Source organism: Brassica napus, chromosome C6 (assembly GCF_020379485.1).
Source record: "Brassica napus cultivar Da-Ae chromosome C6, Da-Ae, whole genome shotgun sequence".
NCBI lineage: Eukaryota > Viridiplantae > Streptophyta > Magnoliopsida > Brassicales > Brassicaceae > Brassica > Brassica napus.
In genome coordinates this window covers 41,541,685-41,569,612 of record NC_063449.1, presented here as the reverse complement: position 1 = coordinate 41,569,612, position 27,928 = coordinate 41,541,685, and the positions used below count along the sequence as shown (strand labels likewise).

The window sequence follows — 27,928 nt, the reverse complement described above, 5'->3', positions numbered from 1 at the left end:
GTCATAGGTAAAGAGGGGGGTCCCATGCAGAACAACAACCAACAAAGTAAGTTGATATCCATGTTTCCTTGGAGCTTTTCTTTTTGTTCACCGAAACTTTCTTTCTTTTGTTCTCAAGCATTTGCCTTCATCATCATTTTTATTTTTATTATCTCTGAAGTCCAATCATACAATCTATCATCGCATTACCTCCTCTTGCGTTAGATTGTAACTGGCTGTGTATCCATTCTCCAACATTTATGTGAATTTTACAATGATAACATAACTTTTGTTTGAGTTCTTTTATTACTACCCAGTACCCACACTCCTAGGTTTTGAGTCTTCCAAATACACTGTAAATCCTTTTTTTTTGGTTAGTTTTGTGTTTTTTCTTACTCATTCGAACAAGAAAAAAAAATAAAGAGTAATCAATAGAAATGCATAGAAAGTGGTTAGAGTCTAAGTACTGGCTTTTTTTTTCCAGATCAGATCGGCTCGGATCAATTTTCCATTTTTATGAAATCCAAAACATAATCAAATTACAATATAATTCAGATTGGCTTGCGTTCATCTCCTTCTTTCTGTAAATAGGTGGTTCATTTTGTACTTTTCTCAAATTCTTATTTATTTTTAGCTAAAATGAGTTACATTAAATCATATTGTTACGATCAAATCATGACTCCGAAAGCAATCACGTCTCTCTGTTTGATACAGAAAGTTTACACGTTCATACACCGAGTGTAACAAGATAACATTACATAATTCAAACGACAAAAAGAGTTAGATCAAAAATCTAATACATTAAAACTTATCTCAAATAGCACAAGTCGTCCACGACTACAGCACCCCCAAACACGTCTTCATATGTTACATAGACATACATGCATTATTACTGGAAGACAAAAAAAAAAATCGTTTCCATAACTGAGAGAGAAGACAAGTAGATGAATACAACACTACAAGAAAACACAAGTTTAGCGAAGAAATTTAACGAGAAAAAGTAATCCTCATAAGTTTACGTCAATTTTACGAGGAACTTACGAGGAAATATAAAATCAGCGTTATTTCCTCGTAAAATAACGACGAAATCATTTCGTCGTAAAATCGATGTAATATCACGTGGCTTTTACGAGGAAATACGATTTCCTCGTAAACTCGACGTAATTGTAGCGTGTACTTTACGAGGAAATATTTTACGTCTACTTAGCGAGGAAATTTTGAATCCACCAACTTATTGTAACACGTTTTTTTTCGACCACCTAACTAAATTTCGTCGTAAATTCCTAGGAAAATTACAATTCCAGATTCGAAACTTTCCTATAAATATGGACATTTGAACATCATTTTAAACACACCAACAAGAAAAAAAAAACGTGAAAGAAAAAAAAAATGTCGGACTCCGGGAATATTTTTGAGTTGCGGAGGTGGATGTATATGCATAGAGATGCTAACGGGAGAGTGACGAAAGAATACCTTGCGAGACTAGAGACATTATGCATTAAGTAGATTCCACACCGCTCGCCCAAAAAAGTGGTAAGATGTTGTGTCTTTGTCGGAAATGTAACAATTCAAAATTGGCAAATCGTGAAAATGAGAGGAAAGTACATGGAAGAACTTTAGGAACAAAGCAGAGAGTAAAGAAGAAAAAGCTAAGAAGACTTCAGCAGTTGGAGGGACAGAAACAGCTGAAAAGAATGTGACAAAGAATAGAACATTTACTACGTCCTCTGAGCAGGATGTCGATAATTCATCTTGGGAGATCTAGAAGACAGTGACGAAGCTCCTGGTGAGAGTCATTGACTTGTTTGCTTCCCAATCTTCGACAAGATTATTGGCTAATATGTAAGTTACGTTTGTTTGTTTCTCTTCTAAAAAGATTACAACAAGAGAGGATGTGGAAGAGTAGACTAGAATATATATTGGTATTAAACCCCATTGAGAGGGAAGTTATTACACCTTAATTGTATATGAATATACGATGTCTCATCATCAGTGTATAAGAAGAGACATCTCATTCAATTCGTTTTATAAAAAAGCCAGACACAAACTATTATCGCAGATTAGTCGTTTTTTTTATGGCAGTAGTATCATCTCTTCTCCGGCGTTTCAATTCGCCTACCATACCCTCTCTCTGCTCTCTCACTTCCTCCTCTTACCACTCTTTCTCGACCCAATGTTTTACCCAACGAACAGCGTCACTCTCTCTTCCGACAGAACCTCCTCCTGTCCCCAAAAAGATCCCTTTCTCGGTCACAACTCATGGCGTCACGAGACAAGATCCTTACCGTTGGATGCGGAACACAAACGACGCAGCTTTCCTCGACCACCTCCACCGCGAGAACTCCTACGCTCAAGCTTTCATGTCTGACACAGAGACCCTAAGGCGTAATCTGATCTCCGAGATGAAAACTCGCATCCCCGCAGAGATTGTCACTCCCCCAGAGCGCTGGGGACAATGGTTCGTCTCTCGTCTCTCTCTCTATATATAACTCGAATTGAGGCAAAAAGGAGCGAGCTTTATCTATTAACGTCACTTGAGCAGGTTGTACAGGCAATACATACCAAGAGGAAAAGAGTATCCTCTTCTCTCTAGGAGATTGGAGGAGAAGGCTGAAACAAACTGGCTCTCTGTTCTTGATTGGAATCAGATTGCTGAACAGTTTGGTATAAGTTAAAAGTTTCTTACTTACTGATTCAAGTGTTGGACTTACTCTCTCTCTACTTACAGGTTATGTTCACGTTGGTGTTTGTCGTGTCTCACCTGATCATAACTACCTTGCCTACACTGTTGATCCCAAGGGCAACGAACGTTTCCTTCTTCAAATTAAGGATCTTAGAAGTGGTTGTTTGGTTCCGAGGCTGGAAGTTGATGGAGTTGTCAGCTTGGCGTGGGCGTTAGATGGAATCAACTTGTTTTACACCGTTGTAGATGAACACCAAAGACCTCACAGGGTTGTTGTTACTAATGTTGAATCAGACGGGGGAGGTGATACTGTTGTGTTCTCTGAAAGTGATTCCAGTTTCTGTGTGGACATCACGAGTACTAAAGATGGCAAGTTTGTTACTATTAATTCGAACTCGAGGACTTCGTCCGAGGTTTATATAGTAAATGCGGAGAAGCCATTGGCTGGTCTGCGAAGGGCTCGTGAGAGAGTCCCTGGTGTGCAGTGTTTTCTTGAACATCACAATGGCTTCTTTTACATTCTTACCAATGCTCACACGGATGCAGCTAGTGAGTGGTCCGGTGAAGGGTACTATTTGAGTAGGTGTCTAGTGGAGGAAGTTGAATCATCGGAATGGCAGGTTTTGGTTGTTTATAATTATTCGTAGATTGTTTTGGATATAGCCAACTGATTTTTTCTAGTCAGGTTGTTTTCTGTCCAGATGATGATGTGGTGATACAAGATATGGACATGTTCAATGACTATCTAGTGCTTTTCTTCAGTAAGAATGGCTCACCTATGCTATGTTCCATCGATATGCCCATGAAAGCAAATACGAAGGTGACTTAAAGATTTGTGATTAACGTTACACTGTTTAAGCTGTTTCTTACTAAGGTTTTATGTTCCGTTCTGCTCTATTTTTTGGCAGCATATGGAGGATCTTAATCCCTGGTACTTTCCTCTTCCAGCTGATTCATGCAGTGTTGCACCGGGCTCAAACCACGACTTCCAAAGCTCAGTTTACCGAGTGGTCCTTTCATCTCCTGTGGTATATATATATACACTTACTTTAAGAAATGGGTTCCTCTACTTGTTGTAGCTTTGATGCCATTAAGATAGTTTATTTGCATTTGAGCTGCTTCCTTCTACTCTGATAGTTTCTTTGTTGTAACTGCAGATTCCTGACACTATCATCGACTATGACGTGTCAAGAAGATCATTCTCAGTCGTCCATCAGGAGGGAAGAGTCATAGATGATCTTGATACTAGTACGCCATGGTACTCAGCAGATCACTCTACAGACAATAATGATAGAACCAGTGAGGGAATGCCTGAATGGGAGGAACTATCTGATGCTTATGTTTGTGAAAGGCAAGAAGTTTCTTCACACGACGGAGTAAAAGTCCCGCTGACAATTCTGTATTCCCGAGAAGCATGGAAGAAGAGCGAGTCACCGGGGATGTTGATAGGTTACGGTGCTTATGGAGAAGCCCTGGACAAAAGCTGGTGCACAAATCGATTGAGCATGCTTGATCGTGGTTGGGTTATTGCCTTTGCTGATGTGAGGTCAGTTATTAAAACCATATCATGTGATATTATGGTCTTTGACATGATAATAAGAGTTTCATTTTTTGGCTTCAGGGGAGGAGGTGGTGGGGACTTTTCATGGCACAAATCAGGCACTGGATCGTTGAAACTAAACTCAATTCAAGATTTCATCTACTGTGCGAATTATCTAATGGACAAGGGATATGTGCATAGACATCATCTTGCTGCTATTGGTTACAGCGCAGGAGCTCTTCTTCCAGCTGCAGCCATGAATATGCACCCGAGTCTATTTCAAGCTGCCATTTTGAAGGTTAGATGCATTACAAATGCATTCAGTCCATAATAAGCTAAAGCTCATATCATATTAATGTGCATAAACAATGGTGGCAGGTTCCTTTTGTAGACGTGTTAAACACATTGTCAGATTCAAACTTACCTCTCACACTTTTGGACCATGAAGAGTTTGGTAACCCAAACATCCAAACCGAGTTTCAATCCATCCTTGGCTATTCTCCATATGATAACATACGCAGAGATGTTTGCTTTCCTTCAATGCTTGTCACAGCTTCGTTTCATGACTCAAGGCAAGCTTCACACTACATCCTTAAAGACACATGCCTTCCATTTCTTTTATATAAAACCTAAACTGGTGTTTGGTGTTGAGTCAGGGTTGGAGTATGGGAAGGTGCTAAGTGGGTGGCTAAGATACGGGAGAGTACGTGCCATGATTGCTCACGAACTGTGATTCTGAAAACGAATATGAGTGGTGGCCATTTCGGTGAAGGAGGTCGCTATGCTCAATGCGAAGAGACTGCTTTTGATTATGCTTTTCTTATCAAAGTCATGGCTTATCACAACAATAGATAACAGAACTGATTGTTGGTAGAAAGTCAGTTTTAGAGACTGGAAACATGATTCAAGAACTTGAAACAGAATCTAATATTCCACAAGAGATTGTATTTGATAGGTTACAATGATGAATGATATGCAGAAGATAATACAAACTCAAAAACCATGAAGACGTAGACTCTACTAACCATAATTTATATCTTAACGATTATAGAATGCCCCTAGAAGCCGAACAAACGTACACAAAAGAAGATATTTGCCAATACATTTATATATTCCAGAGCACTGGAGCCTAAGAGAGATGTTACAGTGTTTTCATCCGCTTATGAGCATGTTCAGATTCTCCCTCAACGCTTGGATTCCTTGATCGTGTAGCGCCTTCGGTATGAGAGGAAAATGGATTCTGCACTTACAAAAATGAATCAAGATCATGATATATATAGTTCTTCTCATGCTAAACATGACCTATTTCGAAAAACGAGAACCTTATTGGATGGATCGTTATGCGTTAGTCCTTGATTAGCTCGCCTCCCAAGATCGATCTGCACAGAAAGTTTAGCATGCGAGAGATCAACGCCTGCGTTCTGAAGTGCTTGTGTTAATGAGCTCAATAACCTGTTAATACCAGAAGTAATGTACACATTAATAAGAAGCCAACACATGAATTGCATCACCTATTGTGAAAAGGTAACAGAATCAGGTTTTGACTCACTCATGCGAGTAGGCAGTAGAGATGCTAATGGTTCCACCTTCAACAACCAGATCATTATTACTTTGGCCTGCCCCATCACTTGTTGCAGGGCATTCATTGTTAGCTTGTTCACCGTGTACCAATGGATGGTGGATTGGTTGTACAGGCGGTAACTCCTTGTTGTCGTCAAACTCGGGTTGACTGTCTATTGGTTTGTAGACAGCAGTTCTTCCTTGGTCAGATTCAACAGGGTTTTGCATTTCCGCAACTGCAGGTCCGGAAAAGGCTACAGAGTTTTCTTCAAACTTTCCAGGAAATGGTATCAATGGAACAGATCCATTAGCTAAACTCTGAACTCGCCAGTGATTATTCCTCTGTTCCAAACAGGATAACGTAAGATTCAGCTAGAAGTTGTACAAAACTGGCAGCAGAAAGACTTTCAGGTGCAAAAGTGTGTCGCGAAATGGCAGGGAAATGAAAAGAATCAAGGAACGGCATGCGCAAAAAGGGTATAAAGCATCGGAAAAAGGGAGAAAATGTTACCCAAGGAGTCAACTTAGTTGGTTCCTGACTCCATCCAGGATATGATCCTTCATACTTTTGCACTTTCTCTTGTAGATACTGGACGTAATCTATCACCTAAAATGGCATGCATGGTATTAAGAAAACATAGATCTAAAGCTCAAGATATTGGCTTCAAAATAACATAAAAATATAACCTCTAAAAGGAAGGAAGCAGTATCTCTTTTCTGTTCACTGTTGGGAATGATTTCTCTCAAAATCTGAAACCTGACAAGAGATTCATAGATTCAGCACTCACTCATAAGGAAGACAAAGCAAATATGATAAATGCATTTAAGTCCCATATACTGATTTATAGCAAAATTCCCAAACACACTACTGAGTCCTAAGTATTCAAAGTATCAAAGAAAGAAGCTTGCGTTTACTCCTAAACCTCGAGCTCACGAGATCAGAGCTCCACCTCTCTAAAAGCTTGAGACTTTTCTAACAGCTGAATCAAACAAACCTTTCATTGATTTTGCTTCTCCTCCGCTGCTCCGTCACCGAGTGCTTAGAGCGTATCGCACTAGCCTTATCATTCTCCTTTACATCTGCTTTCAGAAAATTCAAAACACACCGAATCAGAGGAAATGCAAACCCCATGGAATTGGATCGGAGAAATTACCTCTGCTCGCTGCGGCGGAGTTACTGTGGTTGGAAGAAGGGCCTTCGCGTTTGGAGCCGAAGTCTTCTTCTCCGTAATCGTCCTCCTCTTGATTTGCTTTTCCGGTTCTCATCTTCGTCGTCGGAGTTTGTTCTTCCTCTTTCTTCTTTTGCTTTCCCGTCGACGAGCCTATTTGCTTTTTTCGACTCTGGGGCTCAGCTTTGATTCTCTGCAGCAGACCACTCGTGAGCTCACCTCTATTTTTGGCCGCAAGTTTCCTAATCTCGACACGTGTACGAGCGAGGTTTGATTACCGGTTAACCCAGTTAATGAACCGTAAATTGTGCGACACGTGGGCTTCACGTGATAAGACGGGATTTTAACCAACCAGGATTCAGTACAAAGGCCGTGCCGTGATGCACGTGTTCTGTTCTCTTATGAATGACCAGTTAATTTGTTTTTACTGGAGCGGCAACATATGATATATAATGCTGCATATGACAAAAATTTAAAAGCATTTTTTCCAGTATGAAAATAATTTTTGAACCTATAAAACAATGCTAATAATAATAATAATCAATTGTGAGATGATGAAAGAATACAAGGATCGACTCTGAAGCACATTCCACGTACCTGGTCCTTATAAAAATTAGTAACAAATAGATGAAATTAACACATTAATGCTGTTAAAAATGGTTTTATTGATTATATAAATTCCGATACATCTGTTATGCGACTTATGTCTATCTTTCTAACCACAAACATCCTTTTAGTGGATTGTGATAGATGAAAAAAACACGAGACTGTTGTGAAATAAACAAAAACGGCGAAAAGGCAACTGATATTTTATAATTTATCGTTGTAAAAGAGTAAATGCTAAAGGGCAGAGCTGGACTGGACATCTACAAAACTAATATGGGTTTGATCGAGATACTGGACAACACTGAGGGAAGCGTTTGATCATATTGGGCTTTTCAATCCAAAAAGTAAAATAGATTATCAGAGCCAGGTTTCGATCCTGGGACCTGTGGGTTATGGGCCCACCACGCTTCCGCTGCGCCACTCTGATCTGTTTATTCAATTGTCTCCTAAGCTTAATTTAATGTAATATTAATAACTTACGCTACGATGGGCTTTTAAGCCCAAATAAATGGGGCAACGGATCCGATAACCGGGTCGGGTTAACAAAAAAGATCCATGAGAAACCTGAGGGAGAGCAAGCAACCCAAGGTTTTATGAAGGGTTTATTTCGGCGGCTGTACTTCACGGCTCTCTCTCAGATCTTCTCTTCTCTTCACCCAAGTTTCAAACTTCGATCTTCTCTTCAATTTCTCTATGCTCGTATCGCTCTCTCTGGAAAACCCAGCTCTAAAATAGCCTATTGTACACATATACTTCTCACCCATTTGTGATCCGACGAAAATGTGGAGGAACATTTTCGGGAGAGCCACTTTGAGAAAGATCAAGCCTTTCTCCGATTCTACCTCCGCCACTCACTTTCGCGGCATCATTTCGTCGATTAATCTCTCTGGTGGCGTTAGAAACCAATTAGCGACTAACCCAGTTAACGAATTGGGAAGATTGACCTCTGTTCTTCATAATCACCCCTTTGCGTTCAGAGGGCTCGCCACAGCTGCGCAAACGATCGATTCAGACGATTCATCATCCGGGTCCGACGAAGTCAACGAACTGATGTCAGCAATGGAGAAGGAAACCGAGAGGGTCCGCAAAAAGGCTCGACTTGCAGCCAAACAGCCGATGAAAGTCGTGGCGGGGATGGGAGCTCAGAAGTACTACTCTTTGAAGCAGAGGCAAGTCAAGCTCGAGACCGAGGAATGGGAGAAAGCCGCCAAAGAGTGTCAAGAGATTATAGAGGACATGTGCGAGCAGAAGCTCGCGCCGAATCTCCCTTACGTGAAGTCTCTGTTTCTCGGGTGGTTCGAGCCTCTCCGCGACGCGATTCAGGCGGATCTTGATGGGTTTAAGGTTAAGAAAGGGAAGATCCCTTACGCGTCTTATATGGAGCAGTTGCCGGCGGATATGATGGCGGTTATCACTATGCATAAGATGATGGGGCTGTTGATGACTAACGCTGAAGGTGTTGGGGTTGTTAAGGTTGTGAATGCTGCTACTCAGATCGGGGAAGCCATTGAGCAGGAGGTGAGTGTTTTTTTTTAATCTGATAATGTGTTGTAGATTGGTTTAATGGTATGTGTTTTCTTATTTGGATTAGGCTAGGATCAACAGCTTTATGAAGAAAGCTAAGAAGAAAAAGAATGTGGTTGATGATGAATCAGAAGCTGTAAATGCTTCAGGAGAGGTTGAGACCAAAGAAACATTGAAGCTGAAGAAACAAATTAATACATTGTTGAAAAAGCATAAGGTGAGGCAAGTGAGAGGGATAGTGAAGGCACATGACTCGTTCAAGTCATGGGGTCAAGAGGCTCAAGTGAAGGTTTGTTTATTACTTCCACACTAAGCTTCCACATTTGTTCATTGGAGAACGCTTTACAGTAATTCCTGTGATTTAAATTTTGGCTCTTGCACTTGTAGGTTGGCGCACGTTTGATTCAGTTATTGATGGAAACTGCATATATACAACCTCCAGCTGAACAGTTTGATGATGGTCCACCTGAGATCCGGCCTGCTTTTAAGCAATCTTCCAGAACTGTCACAATTGAAAATAAGTAAGAGTCTTGTGATTCTGTTTATGCTCATTCACATGAATCTGTATATGTCTCTCCCTCTCCTTGTCCCTGCTGCTTATCTACGTTGTACTGTATTCTTCCTCAGAAAATTAAGCAGGAAATATGGCTGCATCGAATGTGATCCTCTGATCCGAAAGGGCCTTGACAAATCAGTAAGCATAACTGTGGACTATGTTATTGCTGTTCTTTTATCAGATATCAGTAATATACCTTTATGATGTTTGGTGTGAACAATCTTTTACCACTATATATTGGCTTGGAGCCTGAAACAATCTTTCTACGATTTTCTAATTATTTTCCTTTATTTAATCAGGCTAGACATATGGTCATTCCCTACTTGCCAATGCTAATACCTCCCCAGAACTGGACAGGGTATGAGATGTTTTCTCCAGTAATTAAGACTTTTACTGTTTACTTCTGCTAGATCCCCTTGATCTACTTTTCACTTCCTAAAATTGCTATGTAACTTGATAGTATTTTACAGGTATGATCAAGGGGCACACTTTTTCTTGCCTTCATACATAATGAGAACACATGGAGCTAAACAACAACGTATTGCAATAAAACGAACTCCTAAGGCGCAACTGGAGCCAGTGTTCAAGGTCTGAGTTCCTTAACCTGCATTATGAGTTAATGTTACTTAAGCTTAACGATATATTAAATGCTTTAAAGTAGAATTACGAGTTGGATGTTGTATTAACAGATGAGTTTATTTGATTCCCTTTGCTTTAACCAGGCTTTAGATACTCTTGGAAACACGAAATGGAGAATAAACAAAAAGGTGTTAAGTTTGGTGGACAGAATTTGGGCTAATGGAGGTCGCGTTGGTGGTCTGGTTGACCGTGACGACGTGAGCTCTCTCTCTCTCCCGCCTTCCTCTTTTTATCTGCTTCTGGATCTTGCTCACTCTTCTCTTAACATCTCTCTTTTTAAACTCTAAAAGGTACCCATTCCAGAGGAGCCCGACAGTGAAGACCAGGAAGAAATAAAGCAATGGAAATGGAAAATGAAGGAAGCAAATAAGGAAAACAGCGAGAGACATTCTCAAAGGTGTGATGTAGAGCTCAAACTCGAGGTAAGAGAAAACTCCTTGTTTGTTGCACTCTCCTTTTTGCTGTTCTGATTTATGAGAACGTCATTGTACTTTCATTTGATTGAGCAGGTGGCACGTAAAATGAAGGACGAGGAAGGTTTCTACTTCCCTCACAACGTTGACTTTCGTGGCCGAGCCTATCCCATGCATCCATATCTTAATCATCTCGGGTCTGATCTCTGCCGTGGCATTCTTGAGTTTTGTGAGGGAAAGCCTCTTGGTGAATCTGGATTACGGTGGCTGAAGATACATATAGCAAACTTGTATGGTGGTGGTGTTGATAAGTTTGCTTATAAGGATCGGGTTGCATTTGCCGAGAGTCATTTGGAAGATATATTTGACTCTTCTGATAGACCTCTTGAAGGAAAAAGATGGTGGCTTAATGCAGAGGATCCGTTTCAGTGTTTGGCTGCTTGCATGAACCTTTCAGAAGCTTTGAGAAGCCCTTTTCCTGAAGCTGCTGTATCTCATATCCCCATCCACCAGGTACTCGCTAAATTATATCCTCAGAAGTAAAAATATGTTGGTGGTTATTGATTTTTTCAAAACACTATACATATTATATCACAATGTTTTCTTGTGTAATATACCTTTCAACCTGTGCGCAATCATTTTACAATAACCATGCCTGAATCTGAACAACTTTAGTGACATTCTAGTGAAATTGAAATTACACAGATTCCTTTGTTGCTTCGAATTTATCACCATCTCGCTTTTTGTATGTATAATCTTACTTTCTGTATTAATCGTTACTGCCAGGATGGTTCATGTAATGGTTTACAACATTATGCTGCTCTTGGGAGGGATCAGGTATGCCAATAGTTTTACACTAACTAGGTTTTTTAATTTTCTGTACATCCCTTCACACGTAGGAAAATATATTTCTCTTCAAGGTTATCTAATTCATTTGTTTTGATTGGTTCTGATGATAGATTGGAGCAGCTGCTGTCAACCTATTTACAGGTGAAAAGCCGGCTGATGTTTATGCAGATATTGCTGCTAGGTACTTTTTCTATCTCTCTCTGGCTACAGTGACGCTGTTATCCGACAGACTTATTTTACTTGGTTTAAATTTTAATCAGGGTTCTCAACATCATGAGGCAAGACGCAGAAGAAGATCCTGAAACATTTCCCAATGCCACATATGCCAAGCTCATGCTAGATCAGGTTTTCGACATCTCTTGCTTAAACTGGACCACCTTCTGCCGAATATATTACCTGAGAACCAATTTTTTATTATTACTTGCGTGTGAACATACTATCTGATAGAAGTACTCTACTATTGAAACTCCTTAGGTCGACAGGAAGCTGGTGAAACAGACTGTCATGACATCAGTGTATGGTGTTACTTATAGTGGCGCACGTGACCAAATCAAGAAGAGGTTAAAAGAGCGTGGTGCCTTTGCGGACGATTCACAAAATTTTCACGCATCTTGTTATGCAGCAAGAGTAAGAAAATGATAATTTATGCATTATTCAGCTGTGAATGATTTTTTGGATTCTGTAACCAAATGCTCACTCCTCTGTTGGTTCTGTTGCTAGGTCACTTTGAAAGCACTGGAAGAGATGTTTGAAGCTGCCAGAGCCATCATGAGTTGGTTTGGTGAATGTGCAAAGGTCAGTTCTTATTTCCCTGACGATCTTGTTTGAAAGAATTTTCACTTGACAAATTGGTTACAACAATGAGAGATGTTTGCTGTGGTGGGACAGATAATAGCTTCACAAAACAAAGCAGTTTGTTGGACGACTCCTCTTGGGCTTCCAGTTGTACAACCCTATCGGAAGAATGAAAGACACTTGGTAATTGCTCTTTTAACTTCTTTGATTAGCTAAAGAACACAAATGGTCAGCTGAAAAAAACGTAATAGTGACTCTCTTGAATGTAACTGAAGTCGAGGGGCATCAATGTTTTGCAGGTTAAGACTACTCTTCAGGTGTTAACTCTACAACGAGAGACTGAAAAGGTAACCGCCTTCATTTTCTTACCTTGTATTTTGACAAGTTTTAAGCAGTGTTGTCTCAACTTTATGCGGACATATGCTGTGTTCTTTCGTTCAGGTCATGGCAAGGAAGCAAATGACAGCTTTCGCACCAAATTTTGTACATTCCCTTGATGGGTCTCACATGATGATGACAGCAGTCGCCTGCAACAAGGCGGGTTTGAGTTTTGCAGGTCAGCTCTAGCCTTCCATATGCATGGACTGATATAGGTTTTTCATTTCATCTTCTTTACTCACTATACGGAAATTTGTAGGGGTGCATGACTCATTCTGGACTCACGCATGTGATGTTGAACTTATGAACAATATACTCAGAGAGAAGTTTGTCGAGCTCTACGATAAGCCAATCTTAGAAAATGTAATAGAGAATCTCCTTATTATATATTTGCATACAGTTACCAATTCTTCACTTCTTTATAACTAAACTCGTGATGGATTTGTTTTATCTGTTGTGTATTGATAGTTGTTGGAGAGTTTCCAGAAGTCATTCCCAGGCCTAACGTTTCCACCATTGCCAGAACGAGGCGACTTTGATCTGAGGGAGGTCATACGGTCGCCATACTTCTTCAATTAAGTTGCAGCACATTCAGGTTACTTTTTGCATAATGGAAGCTCCATTGCTCCATCTAACATTCAGGGCAGAGTAGGTTTGTCTCTTCATGCCAATATAATTAGCCATATTGATCAAAGGGAAAAGCTCCTTTGCAATCAGCAATGAGGAATGTTGTTGATTAACCTCAACTCGGAGGTGGGCTTAGGGTCACTTGTAAATAACAAAGAGAAAAGAGTGTTTCAAATCTTGGCATCAGGGAGTGGCGTTGGATGGATCGGGCATGTCGAACCAGTGGATTCAGTTCAGCATGAGTCTTTTACGCAGTTAGTGTTGTAATAACTAAAAACCTGTGCTAGACGAAAATCATCTAGGATTGTCTTAGTAGTCTCCCAATTTTGATCTATTTGTACGTTGTTTTTTCTTTTATATATTATACACACATTACACTCACTCATATGCGTTTCAGATTCAAATTGTGGAATAAGCTGATATGAGTGCAATAATTATGAAGCAATACTGAAGAGTGTTGTGAACAAAGGTAAAGGTAAAATCGTGTGTTTCTCTCTCTATATTACTCAATCAAAGTGTTTCCTTATATAGAGGTTACAAGGAATAAACCTCTCATCCGCCGACTTATAGTCCATGAATCTGAGATGCATCCAGTCGTGCCTTGCCTTTGGAAGCAACACCATCTTTTGGTGATCATATCTGTGCTTTAAAGCATTCCAAAAATCCAATGGATTCTCAATCGTCATGTACTGATCCTTAAGACCTTCAATGAGATGATGGCGCATAAAGCTTATGGCCCTGTATCTATTCTTTTCATTCTCATTGTTGTCCTCGATGATAGTATCACCGAGTCCCTTGGACTTTAGACTTATCTTTGTATCTAGCGCCCACTGCAAGTAATTGTCTCCGGAGAGATTAAGGGCTGCATAGTCTCTGTTTGCTATTTTCGACATCTGATTCACATTATCATATAAGATTTTAGATTCACAATGTGATCACGTGGCCGCAGGATATAAGCAAGCTCGGCCACAACACGTCTTATGCATTTATGATATTCAAACAATACTGATCGACCATGGTGCTATCAATCATGAGCCACACGGCCCTATGCAATCAACCTAAGCTCGTGTGATCTATATGCTGGCCGATCTTGTTTTAATCAGTTATGAATGCAATTTCATGTTCGGTTTCATGTAAAACGATTTCAACTTTTCCATACTTATAATTCCTAGGGTTTTCAATCTTTAAATTCTATCAACTTATGTTTAAGGTTTCAAGGCCTTAAGTATTTGTGTACTCAGTTAGATTAATTCAAACAATCCTAAACCTCAATTCAAATCAGAAATCAAAACAATCAAGATCAAGATTAAAATCGGATACTAACTTCTTTTAGGGTTTAGGGTTTTCGATTCCTTGATTAGGGTTTGCCATGTTTCAGATTCAATCAATCAACATACAATCAGGTTCTAATTGGAATCGATTTATATTTCTAGTTTAGGAGATTGTCGATTTTAATCTTAGGGTTTCTTCAAGGACATAGGTTCCATAATGATGGAATTAGGGTTCTTATTGTTCTAGGTTCTCATATTATGTTTATACCTTTGTTTCGTAGGGGATTTAGAACCGGACCACCTGAGAATGGATGAAACTTCGAGCTGAGAAGAACGGACGCTTGCTGCCTCCTATCGGGTCGCGGATGGGGTCAATCGCGGGCTAGAGGCGTTTCGGCTGCGAGCTGTTCGGGGATAGGATCGTCTCGGGTCGGTCGCGGACTTCGGGTTCGATCGCGAGCTGGATGGCGGTCTTTCTGATCTGAAACGTGATCTGAGAAGGTTTGGGATTCAAGATGGATCTCCTGAGTTCTTGAATGAACAAGATTAGGTTTTAGGTTTTGAGTCGCCGGTTTAGGCTTTTAGGTTTCGATTTTGGTCTCAGGGTTCAGAGGCTATCGTGCTGATAACGTGTTGTGAACAAAGGTAAAATCGTGTGTTTCTCTCTCTATATTACTCAATCAAAGTGTTCCCTTATATAGGGGTTACAAGGAATAGATAAAAGGAAAGTGTACAAATCATTATCGTAAAGGAAAAAGGAAAACTTCTTAAAGATAAACATGAAGAGATAAATGGAAACATCCTAAGACTAAAGTCGGCCACTCTCTCTCCCTTTGGGCCGCCGACTCTCTCTCTCTCCATGGGCCACGGTTTGGCCATTTGGTTACTAGCAATCCACATTGTTCATAACACTCCCCCTTGGATGATAGAACCATATGGGCTCGTATCATGCACGATGTTTCCTCGTTAAAACCTCTCTAGGAAAACCAAAAACCCAAGGTGGGAAAAAATGGAAACCGTAGACAGGAAAAAGAGTACAACGCATGACACTCCCCCTGATGAAGGCATCACTGAAGATCCTTCAGCCGGCGCATCCCTATCTGATGAACCAGCTTCCTGAATGTTGAGGTTGGCAGAGACTTGGTGAAAAGGTCGGCTGAGTTGTCGCTGGATCGGACTTGAACTACTTGAACCTCCTTTGCCTTCTGCAAGTCGTGGGTGAAAAAGAACTTGGGCAGGATGTGCTTGGTCCTGTCTCCTTTGATGTATCCTTCCTTGAGCTGAGCAATGCACGCTGCATTGTCCTCGTAGATGATCATTGGCTCCTCCTTCTCTTGTCCCACGGCCAGACCACTCTCTCTTAAGACATGGCCGGTCATGTTCCTCAACCAGACAAGCTCACGGCTTGCCTCATACATGGCTATGATCTTGGCGTGATTAGATGATGTGGCTACTAAGGATTGCTTTGTAGAACGCCAGCATATTGCGGCTCCACTATGTGTAAACACATAACCTGTTTGAGATCTAGCCTGGTGTGGGTCAGATAAGTACCCAGCATCTGCATATCCGACCATGTTCTCTCCTGGCCGGTTGGTGTAGAACAAACCGAGATCCTTTGTTCCTTGCAGATACCTGAACAGATGTTTCACTCCGTTCCAATGCCTTAAGGTCGGACATGAACCAAATCTAGATAGTAAGCTCACGGCAAAGCTTATGTCCGGTCTAGTATGACTAGCTAAGTACATTAAGGCCCCAATGGCACTTAAGTAAGGCACTTCCGATCCGAGTGTTTCCTCGTCCGGTTTCTTAGGTCCGAATGGATCCTTTTCCAGGTCTAATGACCTTACGACCATAGGACACGGCAAGGGGTGTGCCTGGTCCATATTAAATTGCTTGAGTATCTTTTCTGTATAAGTTTCTTGATGCACAAGGATGTCATTTGCTTTATACTCAAACTGTAGTCCCAAACAGAACTTAGTTTTCCCTAAGTTTTTCATCTCGAATTATATCTCAAGAAGAATTTAAAATCTGTGTGTGTGTGTATGAAACTACCCTTTGTCAAGCAATACATCCCCCTTCTTATATAGACAAATGACAGAACCAATGGTGGCTACCATTGCCACAATCGGAAATGGTGTAAGACTCAAGTCAGAGCCTTTGAAAACTCTAAAACTAGTAAGCTTTGTATTTTTTTTTCTGCTCTGCATTTATATGTTTTTACGTCTCTGTTCTCTCTTAGCCAGACATGCATTATGTGTGTAGACCATAGAATCTTCTATTGCTTCTGGTCTGGTAAATAAAGGAGAGAACTTAGATTCACCCGTAAACTTTTAAATTCACCTTATTTTTTACAACCAATTAAAATGACACATAAATTATTAATTAAAAAATATTAAATTAAATAAAAAATAGTTACAAAAAAAACGCTAATTTTAACGACGCTAACGCTTCCAGCTAAACCCTAAACCCTAAATCTTAAATTCTAAACCCTATACCCTAAATTCTAAACCCAAATCCAAACTCCTAAACCCAAACCCTATACCCTAAACATAAATCCAAACCCCTAAACCCAAATTATATACCCTAAACCCAAAAACAAGACTATAAACCTAAACTCTATATCCTAAACCCAAGTCCTAGACTCTAAACCGAAACCGTAAACCTTAAACCCAAATTATATACCCTAAACCCAAAACCTTAACCATAAATCCAGACGGTAAATCCTAAACCCAAACCGTAAATCATAAACTCAAAACCTATACCCTAAACCCAAATCCAAGACCCAAAACCCATAAACATATATAATATATCTATCTATCTATACTATTATTTGCGAAGTAAAATTTTGCAACGGAACTCTCACGTTAAAAGTTAGAGCGGTTAATATTGTTTATACCCTTAATGAATAATTATATAAATTAGTCAAAATATAAAAACGAATTTCAAATCTATCTGACTAAAAAAATAATTAAAATTAATAATAAATCGTTAATACCTTTAATGAATAAATTATATAAATAGTTAAAAATAAAAACTAATTTAAAATATATCTGATTAAATAAGTGATTAAAATTAATAATAATTAGAATTATCTAAAATATAAATAATTAAAAACGAATTTCTATTAATACTATTATATTTATATATTATATTAGTGATTAAAATTAATAATAAATCATTTATACCTTTAATAAATAAATTATATAAATAGTCAAAAATAAAAAAGAATTTAAAATATATCTGATTAAATAAGTGATTAAAATTAATAATAATAATAAGAATTATCTAAAATATAAATAATTAAAACGAATTTCTATTAATACTATTATATTTATATCACATATTAGATAATTGACTATAAATAAATATAAGAAAATTTTCAAAAATAAAAACATGTTTTAAAACATAAGATAATTCTTAGATATATTCTGTGGTTATCTGAAAATAATATTTTATTATAAAATTTATAGTTAGATATAAAACAATTTATAATTAAATGCTAATCAAACAAATAAATAAATTTTCTAAAATATATGTGAATGTTTTTAAAATTTAACACAACAATAAGCATATATATATTTTGATAAAAACTAATGAATATATATTAATAATATTTATTTATATGTTATATTTGATAATTGACTATAAGTAAATACAATAAAATTCTCAAAAATAAAATATATTTTTAAAACATAAGATAATTCTTAAATATGTTGTGTTTTTATCTGTAATAATATTTTTTATTATAAAATATAAAGTTTAATGTTTGATTTATCTTTTTAAAAATATAATTAATAATTTATTATGTTGGTTTTGATTTAATATTCATAAACAGATAAATATCTATAAAAATACTATGCCCGCATGTGCGGACAGAATACCTAGTATACTATTATTTGAGAAGTGAATTTACTTACTTGATTACAATTTTCTTAATGAATAAAATATATAAATAAATTAAAAAATAAAAACGAAATTTTAATTGATTTGATTAGATAACTGATTAATATTAATAAAAGTAAGAATTATCCAAAATCTGAAATATAATTTTAAAAATAGATAATTTATGTATATATTGTATTGTTATTTGAAAAAGTTTTTTTGTAAAAATTTAAAAACATAAATTATATGACTAAATATTAATTAAATAAAATTCTTAATTATATAATTAAAAATTGAATATTGAATTATCCAAAATCTAAAAATATAATTAAAAAAAGATAATTTCTATATATATTGTATTGTTATCTGAAAAACATAAATTATATAATTAAATATTAATCAAATAAATTTTTTTAATTATATAATTAAAAATTAAATATTAAGTTATTTTAAGATTTACTTTATTAATGAATATAATGTACAAAAAAATTTCTAAAAATTTATGAAAATGTTTAAGCTCACATCACGGGCAAAACACATATATATATATGATAGCAGCTATCTCCTTTTATTATATGATCTATGTTTGATCAGAGAAGTACCTTCTTTTTATAACCGAGTGTCCTGACTCCACCGAGGTGGTCCAGACTAGAGACCGAATCAAGCAAAGACTTTACCAGAGCGTCACCATGTGGCTTACTGTGAACGGTCTTCGGTCTCGGGCGCTGGAGGGTCCGAATGTAAATCTTCCAGTGACCGGGTTTCGAATCCAGGTGGCGAAACTCATAGCCTTGAGCCATTTACCACCAAAGCTAAAAACCCCGGTTATCACTGAAGTACCTGAAAACAAAATGCCGAATAGAATAACAAAAGTCATGAGATAACATAAAACTAAAAATGAGAACTCGTTAATTTCTTTATTATTTTGTCATGTCATCAGGTTTTGAAATAACAAACAGGAACACAAATCGTATTATCGCTGAACATATCTTTGTCGTATTTACAATTTATGTACAAACACAACGGATACAATTTATTTACAATTTACACCAAAAAAATAATTAATAATAAGTAATAAATAAACATTAATTCATTAATTTAGCGTCACCTCTTTGGTGCAGCTGGCTCTGCTAACAATTAATAACCAGCACAACGGATACTATATTTTTACCAGACTGATCTTTAAAAAATAAAAAATAAAATAAAATTAATAAAGTAACTATATGTTCTGATAGTGACACTATGAAAATGAGTGTTCAAAAAGTGATTATGTTTGACCAAAGAAAACCTTTTTACTTGTCACATTTTTAGTTTTGGTTTTTTTCTAATTTATGAACCAAACCACAAATGTTTTCACTTATTACTCATCTAGTACAACTGTTAAACCAGACATCATAAACAAACCGAGACATTGAGCTGAATTCAAGACCACTTTACAACAAAGGAAATCTCACCACTATGAGTCATGAATAGGGTCATGAAGTATCAACCTTTATTATTTTAACAAAGCTTAGAGCATGAGCATTGGTGAACCCCAAAGGGGGTTCACCAACATTTTTTAATATTTTTTCGTGGGTCCATGAACAGTTATGAACTCGGATATGCTGTTTTCTGCATTAGTGAACCCGAAGAAAGAGTTCATAGGAATAAAATAATAATATTAATTTTTTTAAAAAAAAAATTTAAAATATTCAAAAAAGATGAATAAAATATTAAAACATATTATTAAAATTATGAAAACATTTTATTCAATACATTAAAAGTACATTACATAAATTGAGAAATTTTTCTAACATACATAACTTATTTATTCATCTTCATCACCAAACATTTGCCAAATATTTTCCACTAAATCAGCTTTCAAACGATGATGCTTGTCACTATCTCGAACTTCTCTCCGCATGGCTAACATATCAAGGGTGACATTAACACTATCTCTGCTTCTCACCTGCGAACTTCTGCTAGACTGTCCTGTCTCAAACTCAGATGTATCAATTGGAGCGTATCCGTCTCGTTCGTCCTCTACTATCATATTGTGCAATATGACACAAGCTATCATTACTTTTCCTATCCTTTTCTTGTCCCATTGTAGAGCTGGGTTCCTAACAATTGCAAACCTCGATTGCAATACTCCAAAAGCCCGTTCGACATCTTTTCTGGCGGATTCTTGCATTTCTGCAAATTTATGTGCTTTACGACCTTGAGGAAGTGGGATGGATTGGATAAATGTTGCCCATGGAGGATAAATGCCGTCGGTAAGATAGTAGGCCATACGATAAGTGTGGTTGTTGACCTTGAACTTCACTTTAGGGGCTCGACCATGTAAGATGTCATCAAAAACTGGAGACCGATCAAGAACATTGATATCGTTTAGGGTACCTGGTAAGCCGAAAAAAGCGTGCCAAATCCAAAGATCTTGTGATGCCACGGCTTCTAAGACAATTGTCGGCTTTCCCGAACCACGTGTGAACTGGCCTTTCCAAGCTGTTGGGCAGTTTTTCCACTCCCAGTGCATACAGTCGATGCTGCCTATCATCCCCGGAAATCCCCGTACCTCTCCAATATCGAGTAATCGCTGAAGATCCTCGGCTGTAGGTGTTCGTAGATACTCATCCCCAAACAATTGTATTATTGCATCAGTGAATTTTGCCAAACATAAACGTGATGTACTGTCAGCCATCCGGAGATATTCGTCATATGTATCTCCTGACTGACCATATGCGAGCATACGTATCGCTGCCGTACACTTTTGAAGTGGAGATAGCCCGTTCCTTCCGGTAGCATCTCTTCTTTGCTGAAAGTACGGAACTTCAGTACTTAGACGGTCGACAATGCGAAGGAACAATGGCTTGTTCATTCGAAACCGCCGCCTAAACATATCTTGTGTGTACGTTGGATTATTACTGAAATAGTCGTTGCATAGTCGAATGTGTCCTAGTTCTCGATCTCTTTCAATATAAGCTCGCCTCTTTGGTTTGTTGGTTTGACCATCAATTACTGTATCGATGAAATTATCAACTACTTCATCGACCAATTCATCAAAAACTTCATCCGCTTCATCACTTGATGAGGAAGACATTGTTGATGATATTTATTGTAATATTTTTCCTACAAAAGGCAATAGGGAGGAATTTTTAATAAACTTTTAAAACAAATTTTTATTTCTTATATATGGTATGTTTTTCCTCTTTTAAAGTTTATTTCTCTATTTCTCTTCATTTTTTTTTTGGGTTTTAACCTTAGTTTTTTTTTTATATTATTTTGGTTTTAACCTTAGTAAAGTTTTTCATTAAAATTATAAATCTGTTTATTTCTCTTGAATCTTTTTTTTTGGGTTTTAATTTTAGTAAATTATAAACCTTTTTTTGGTTTTAAATATGATAATATAGAATTTAGAATTTCATTATTTAAGGATATGTTCATTACTTAGAATTTTTGGTTTTCAACTTACCTCTGTTGAATGGTAGAGATGATTGGTGATTGTTGTTTGATTGTTGTTGTGATTCTCGTGGTGTTGGTTGGTGATTCTCGTAGTGGTGTTGGTTGGTGAGATTCCGAGATGGTGAGATAGTTTTGATAAAAGTATGGCTGATGGTAAGAAGAATCAAACTGATGTATCACATAGTTGGTAAGATAGTTTTGATAAAATGCATGAATGAGATAAATAGAATGAAACACATAGTCATATATATAGAAAAACATTGAAGCAAGTAGCATGTGGGTACATACACCTGTGAGTACAAAAGCAAAGCCGTGGGGACATACCCTTGATTTGATACATACATAAAACGAGTGTAGAAAGTTGGAAAACACTACACTCTCCCGTGATTCCATCTTACATAACCTACCACTACAACCTCCTACTACTACATTACCACCCGTGACTTGATTTGATACATAAAGAAACAGAGACCTGCAACCATCCACGCATCCTCCTCCTTGAACTGGTGACCTACAAAGCACAACAGTTACAATATCAATATACATCAAGGAAAAGATTTAAACACAAACAACATACACTGCATTTCCTAGCAACCTACTATAAATTTCAAAAAATAAATAACCACTCACCAACTTAAAGCAATTCAGATATGAGTTTGTTTTTTAGAGCAAGCTCTTGATCTGTAAGTGTATCAGCGTTTTTTCCTAGCAACCTATCAAGTATTTTCTGTTTGGATAACATATTCTTGGCTGCTAGAATGGTTTCGATCTGATCAAACGCTGCTTCATTGCCATGCTTCTTGCGTTTTGCTGCTTTGCTAGCCTTGACTCCGGGAGGTCTAACATCTTCCTCGCGACCCACCTCATCCGCAGTTTCCTTCCTTTTCTCCTTTGCACCATTTGATGTCAGACTGTGTGATCTCCATTTTTGATCAAACCGAAGCTCCCTCCAACAATGTTCAAGACTGAACTTGGCTTTGTAATCATTTAAGAAGATGTCATGAGCCACCTTCATGACATCATTCTCATTCTGTCCACTCGCCTGCTCCTTCAGAGCAGCTTCATGACATCCCACGAACTTACACACCTGCTCATTAACCCTTCCCCATCTCTGCTTACATTGACTCCACTCCCTAGGAATGGAGCCAACGAGCAGAGGGCTAGCATTCACGTACTCCTCTATTCTCTTCCAAAATGCTCCTAGCTTCTGCTCATTACTGGTTATTGGATCCTTGCTGGTGTTCAACCAAGCACTGATCAACACCAAATCTTCTTTGATTGTCCACTTCCTCCTTTCCGGAGGTTTGGGAACCTCAGAAGATCCTATTTCTATTGGCTGAGTGGTCTGGGAAGTAAGCAGGTTAACAAAGCCGGGAGAGTTTAGGGGAAAAGGATCCATTTTGGTTGAGTATTGAAGTTTTTAAGTTTTCGTTTGTGTTTTAAGATGTCGATTAGCTAGGTTTTTAAACTACTTTTGGGTTTGAAAGTACAAGGAAGTAAACACCTTCTAACCACCAAAAATTGATTACACTTAACTTAACTACACAACTACTTCACACAGACCATTCAATAAACATCAAATCAGGTTTTCAAATTAATTATTTCAAGTTTAAATTCAGTTCTGGTTCAGTTCAAGTTTAAATTCAAGTTCACACAGACCATTCAAAAATTGATTACACTTAACTTAACTACACAACTACTTCAGTTCTGGTTCAGTTCAAGTTTTAATTCTACTACTACTCTAACCTACTCTAGTTCAAGTTCAAATTCATTACGCAACAACTCTAGTTATAGTGTGGTTAGCTTTGTGTTTTCAGTCGAAGCAGCATTTCTCCAAGTGATCCACCTGCACGGTCAGGTTATAAACCTTCCCGGTGAGCCTATCAACCTCCACAGTGAGGGCTTTTACCTCTGCCTGTACAAGGAAATGACAATGAGATGGTGTTAGTCACTGTATAAAATATAAGAAAAAAATTACAAAACAAAATTCAAAAGTGGGAAGTCAGATTACCTCCAGACTCTTAATCTTATTATTCACCTCCGGCACCCACTTGATCACTGCCTCCACCTCCTCCACACGACTTGTGAGCCGTTTGATATGCTCCTGCACACCAATGACCCAAGGCTGACGATAATGAAATCCATCAGCCTTGGTAACAACACATAAACTATACCAGATTGTTAATTAACAGACAAAAACAGAAGACATTATTTAAAAGACAAGAACCCATTTTTTACCTCGTAGTTTATGCAGGTGAAGAAACGCTTGCCGGGGAGAGTGTCGTATTCCTCTTCCCACAAACCTCGTGAATTATACTCCCACCACAGGGACACCTCGTCGGAATCCCGTGTTATGAATCACACACGTATGAAAGCATATCGATGTGCTCCTTTCTTCTCTTTGTGTCTCTTATCTCTGCTTCGGGATCCATCTGTATCAGGAAAACAAATAATTAGAACAGAAGCAACCGAGAAACAAAAAAAAAATTTTGAAAGACTAACTAAAAACCCCCAAATCCAATTCAAATCCACGATGAACGAACAGTAAAAGAAATCCGTATGTTGATTTAAACGAAGAAATTAAAACCCCCTTTTAGATTTCGAACCCTTACACGAAACCCCCAAATCGAAATGAAATCCACGATAAACGAACCCTAAAAGGAAACCGTATGTCGATTTTAACCAAGAAATCGAAACCCCCTTCTCGATTTTCAACCCTAAGACGAAACCCCCAAATCGACTTCCTTAACCTAGAAACCTCTCGAGATCAAATCGAAGCTATCTCGTCCTCGGAGTAATTGAGACTCACCTGAGAGCGTTTACGAGTGACTCCGACGACGAATTGATCGAGAAAATCTCCGGCTCTGGACTCGGACACGAAATCGCCTTAGAGACGGAGAAACCCTAGATTTCGAAGAGAGAAGGGAAAATGGGATCTTTCACGCGAAACCCTTTTTTTCTCACTCAACACGCGAGATCGCGTAGCCACTCCCTCTGCGCCGCGTGGCATTACCCCGTATCATACGGGCTCACTTGGAAGACCCGGTTCACGGGTTGAAACCCATTTATTCATTTCTTTTAATCGAAAAGGCCTATGATACCGAGCCCATGACTCTCTCATAAACCTCCGATGCGGGTGGTCTTATATAGCTAAAATACTTATTTCATTGTTGTCTTTATTTCAACATATTTTCATTTTATTGTTTATATACTAGGATAAGACCTCCGCCTTGCGCTTGTTAAATTTATATGAAAATTATTTAAGAAATATCGTATGGAAAACAATTTATATTATTGATCGAATTAATATATTTGGCCCTTAAACAATTTTTTAAAACTTTTTTTGTTAATTACATAATTTGTTTACTAATAATCTGATCCCAATTTTAAAAATATTTTAGGTCAAAAAATTATTTATCGCATAAAAATCTAACGTTTAGGCCGAAAAATTTCATGCCTACTATTTGGCTACACTGAAACTATGTCAACTCGGTTTTATATCATGATTTAGCAATTTAAAAGTTAATTATGGTTATGAGAAGTTTACGTTCACGTGCCAATCCTATCTATCTTCGATATTTTTCTTCTTTTTGTGTCATTTTGGTTATTGCTCGATATAAATATTGATTTTTGAGTTTATTCTCATTTCTTTTTTTTATTTTGGCATGAGATTTAGAAAATGTTTAAGATTCAAAATTATTAAAGAGATACATATTTAGGTTAAAATCTGCGCCTTATGAAATAATAAAATAATAATTATATATATTAAATAACTAAGAAATCAGTTACTATTATGTAATAAAATGGCTTGTACATATAAATCAAATGACCACTCTTGTTTATTCGCAATCATTTTAGAATAAATAAATCAAAACAATCAATATTATCTATCGTATATGATATATAATTAAATTTAAACGATATGAAGTATATATATATATATATTAACATAAACACCTATTAAAATAAAAATATTTATTTATATGATTTTATTATCATTGTATCTTATTATAGAAAAAAATTTAAACATTGATCACAAAAGTTTATGTGAGACTTTTAACAGTTTTAGTAATTTATACTCGTTTTGAAAAATTCAAAGTACAACATATACAAAAAAAATCTAAATTTTTAATATATGATTAATGTAATTGTGTAATTTATTTTAATAGTAAAGAATTAAACAAAAATGATAGAAAGCATATAGATTATTAGCAAATCTTCATTATTTAAAATCATTAATTACTATATATATCATAATCACATTAGGTAATTTCGTATGTTTTATTTAAGGAAATAATATATAATAAATAGTCACCTTGCTTTAGTTAATATCATATGATATCATATAGTTGGTATTAAATGTTTCTAGTAAGATACCAAAGAAAGTCTTTACTTAATGAGTAATTACATTTTTAGTTGTGGTTTTCTAGTTTCTATGTTTGAAAATGGGATGTTATCCGAGGAAAAACAACTTTATAAATGTGTTAATAATATAACTGTCGGAGGTTAGAGATAATACATATTAATATTAGAGTTATTCTTGGGTTCACCCCCTAGGGTGAACCTTTAGGTTCACCAACCAATAGAAAATTGTCATTTTAAATCTAGTATCTTTTAATTAAGGAAACCAAATAACTTGCAAATTATATTATTTTTTCAAAATAAAATTTAAAAACAAATAAAAATAATATATAAAAAACGAATTCAAAAAAAAAAAAATGTTGTCAACAAAACACTAAACCCTAAGCTTTAATACTAAACCCTAAACTCAAATCCTAAACCCTAAATCTTTGGGTAAACCCTAAATCCTTGGGTAAACCCCTAAACCCTTGGAAAAACACTAAACATGTTGTCAACAAAACACTAAACCCTAAACTCTAATCCTAAACCCTAAACCCTTGGGAAAACCTTAAACCCTTGGGTAAACCCTAAACCCTTGGGTAAACCCTAAACCCTTAGGTAAACCCTAAACCCTTGGAAAAACACTAAACATTTGGATAAATTCTAAATTATAAATCTTAAACACTAAACTCTAAATCTTAAAAATAAATATTTTTTTTAAATAATATTTTTTTAGAACTATTGTTATTTTTATTTATTTAATTTTTTATTTTTTATTTTAAAAGCATAATATAATTTGGCAAGTTATTTTGTTTCCTTAATTAAAAGATACTAGATCTAAAATGACAACTTTCTATTGGTTGGTGAACCTAAAGGTTCACCCTAGGGGGTGAACCCAAGAAAAAGTCTTAATATTATAAACTTGTTATCAAACCCGAAGCCTATTAGACCATTGAAGATTCTCCTCCAAAACGACACCGTCTCACTTTCTTATCTTCAACCAGCTCACAGCTGCTAAACCGGACATCACGAACGAACATTAATTTAGCGTCACCTCTTTGATGCAGCTGGTGGCTCTGCTAACAATTAATAACAAGCACAACGGATACTATTTCCACCAAACTGATCTTTTTAAATAAATAAAGAATAAAATTTTAATAACAAGTAACTATATGTTCTCTGATAGTGACACCATGAAAATGAGTGTTCCGTCTCATACAAAACGTCTTTCACCAGCTCCTACTGCTATGCCTGACATTGGAAATATTGCTTATGTACCTAGCAACAATCCCATGCTACCTGTCCCTGAAGCTTTTTAACCAGAACTTGTGAACAACCAACCCTTATATGCCCCAAACATCTCCATCTTCCAAGTTTGTTCCATATGGAAGGAAATTTGACTGCTAGAAATGCTGTTGGTGTTCCCTTTCCACAACACGGAACAGCCGCAGAGATTCACTTCTCCGTACCAATCTGTTCAAGCATGGAAGATCCAAAACACTCACGTTTTTTATAATGAATTGCACTGTAGGAGCTCTACTTGGTGTATATGTTTCTAAATGCTCTTTCTACTGTACGCCAGGTAATGGCTGCGAGATCAGGACAGCTTGTGTATGTCCAACCAGTTTCTCAGGGAACACCGCCTCTTCCACCTATGCTCTCCCGCACCACATGT

At 37.0% G+C, this 27,928-nt stretch overlaps 5 protein-coding genes across 5 annotated transcripts; 2 read left to right on the top strand and 3 right to left on the bottom strand.

The window, feature by feature from the left end:
* The first annotated feature begins 1,528 nt into the window (after positions 1-1,528).
* LOC106406516 (protease 2) lies at positions 1,529-5,196 on the top strand. The gene is made up of 9 exons (XM_013847199.3): positions 1,529-2,437; positions 2,522-2,643; positions 2,708-3,282; positions 3,348-3,482; positions 3,571-3,690; positions 3,820-4,208; positions 4,284-4,500; positions 4,581-4,774; positions 4,859-5,196. Exons 1-9 carry the CDS (start codon positions 2,055-2,057, stop codon positions 5,055-5,057), a joined length of 2,334 nt encoding a protein of 777 aa, XP_013702653.2. The 5' UTR covers positions 1,529-2,054; the 3' UTR covers positions 5,058-5,196.
* On the bottom strand, positions 5,112-7,164 carry LOC106406517 (transcription factor BIM2). The gene is made up of 7 exons (XM_013847200.3): positions 6,917-7,164; positions 6,758-6,842; positions 6,450-6,519; positions 6,274-6,369; positions 5,752-6,104; positions 5,525-5,654; positions 5,112-5,442 (listed from the first exon to the last, which is right to left on the bottom strand). The coding sequence occupies exons 1-7, from the start codon at positions 7,026-7,028 to the stop codon at positions 5,344-5,346; spliced, it is 945 nt and encodes a 314-aa protein (XP_013702654.2). The 5' UTR covers positions 7,029-7,164; the 3' UTR covers positions 5,112-5,343.
* Positions 7,165-8,125: 961 nt separating this feature from the next.
* Positions 8,126-13,699, top strand: LOC106406790 (DNA-directed RNA polymerase 1, mitochondrial). Its single transcript, XM_013847522.3, has 19 exons — positions 8,126-9,055; positions 9,129-9,350; positions 9,449-9,582; positions 9,689-9,755; positions 9,917-9,975; positions 10,088-10,205; positions 10,340-10,453; positions 10,547-10,678; positions 10,766-11,182; positions 11,456-11,506; positions 11,629-11,699; positions 11,779-11,863; positions 11,993-12,145; positions 12,239-12,313; positions 12,407-12,496; positions 12,613-12,660; positions 12,755-12,869; positions 12,951-13,054; positions 13,160-13,699. Exons 1-19 carry the CDS (start codon positions 8,318-8,320, stop codon positions 13,268-13,270), a joined length of 2,904 nt encoding a protein of 967 aa, XP_013702976.2. The 5' UTR covers positions 8,126-8,317; the 3' UTR covers positions 13,271-13,699.
* Positions 13,700-19,144: 5,445 nt separating this feature from the next.
* LOC125588535 (putative nuclease HARBI1) lies at positions 19,145-21,550 on the bottom strand. Its single transcript, XM_048759932.1, has 3 exons — positions 20,932-21,550; positions 20,338-20,850; positions 19,145-19,311 (listed from the first exon to the last, which is right to left on the bottom strand). The coding sequence occupies exons 1-3, from the start codon at positions 21,548-21,550 to the stop codon at positions 19,145-19,147; spliced, it is 1,299 nt and encodes a 432-aa protein (XP_048615889.1).
* Positions 21,551-22,546: 996 nt separating this feature from the next.
* Positions 22,547-23,311, bottom strand: LOC106403499 (glutathione S-transferase T3-like). The gene has a single exon (XM_013844323.2). The coding sequence runs from the start codon at positions 23,309-23,311 to the stop codon at positions 22,547-22,549; it is 765 nt and encodes a 254-aa protein (XP_013699777.1).
* Between the last annotated feature and the right edge of the window lie 4,617 nt (positions 23,312-27,928).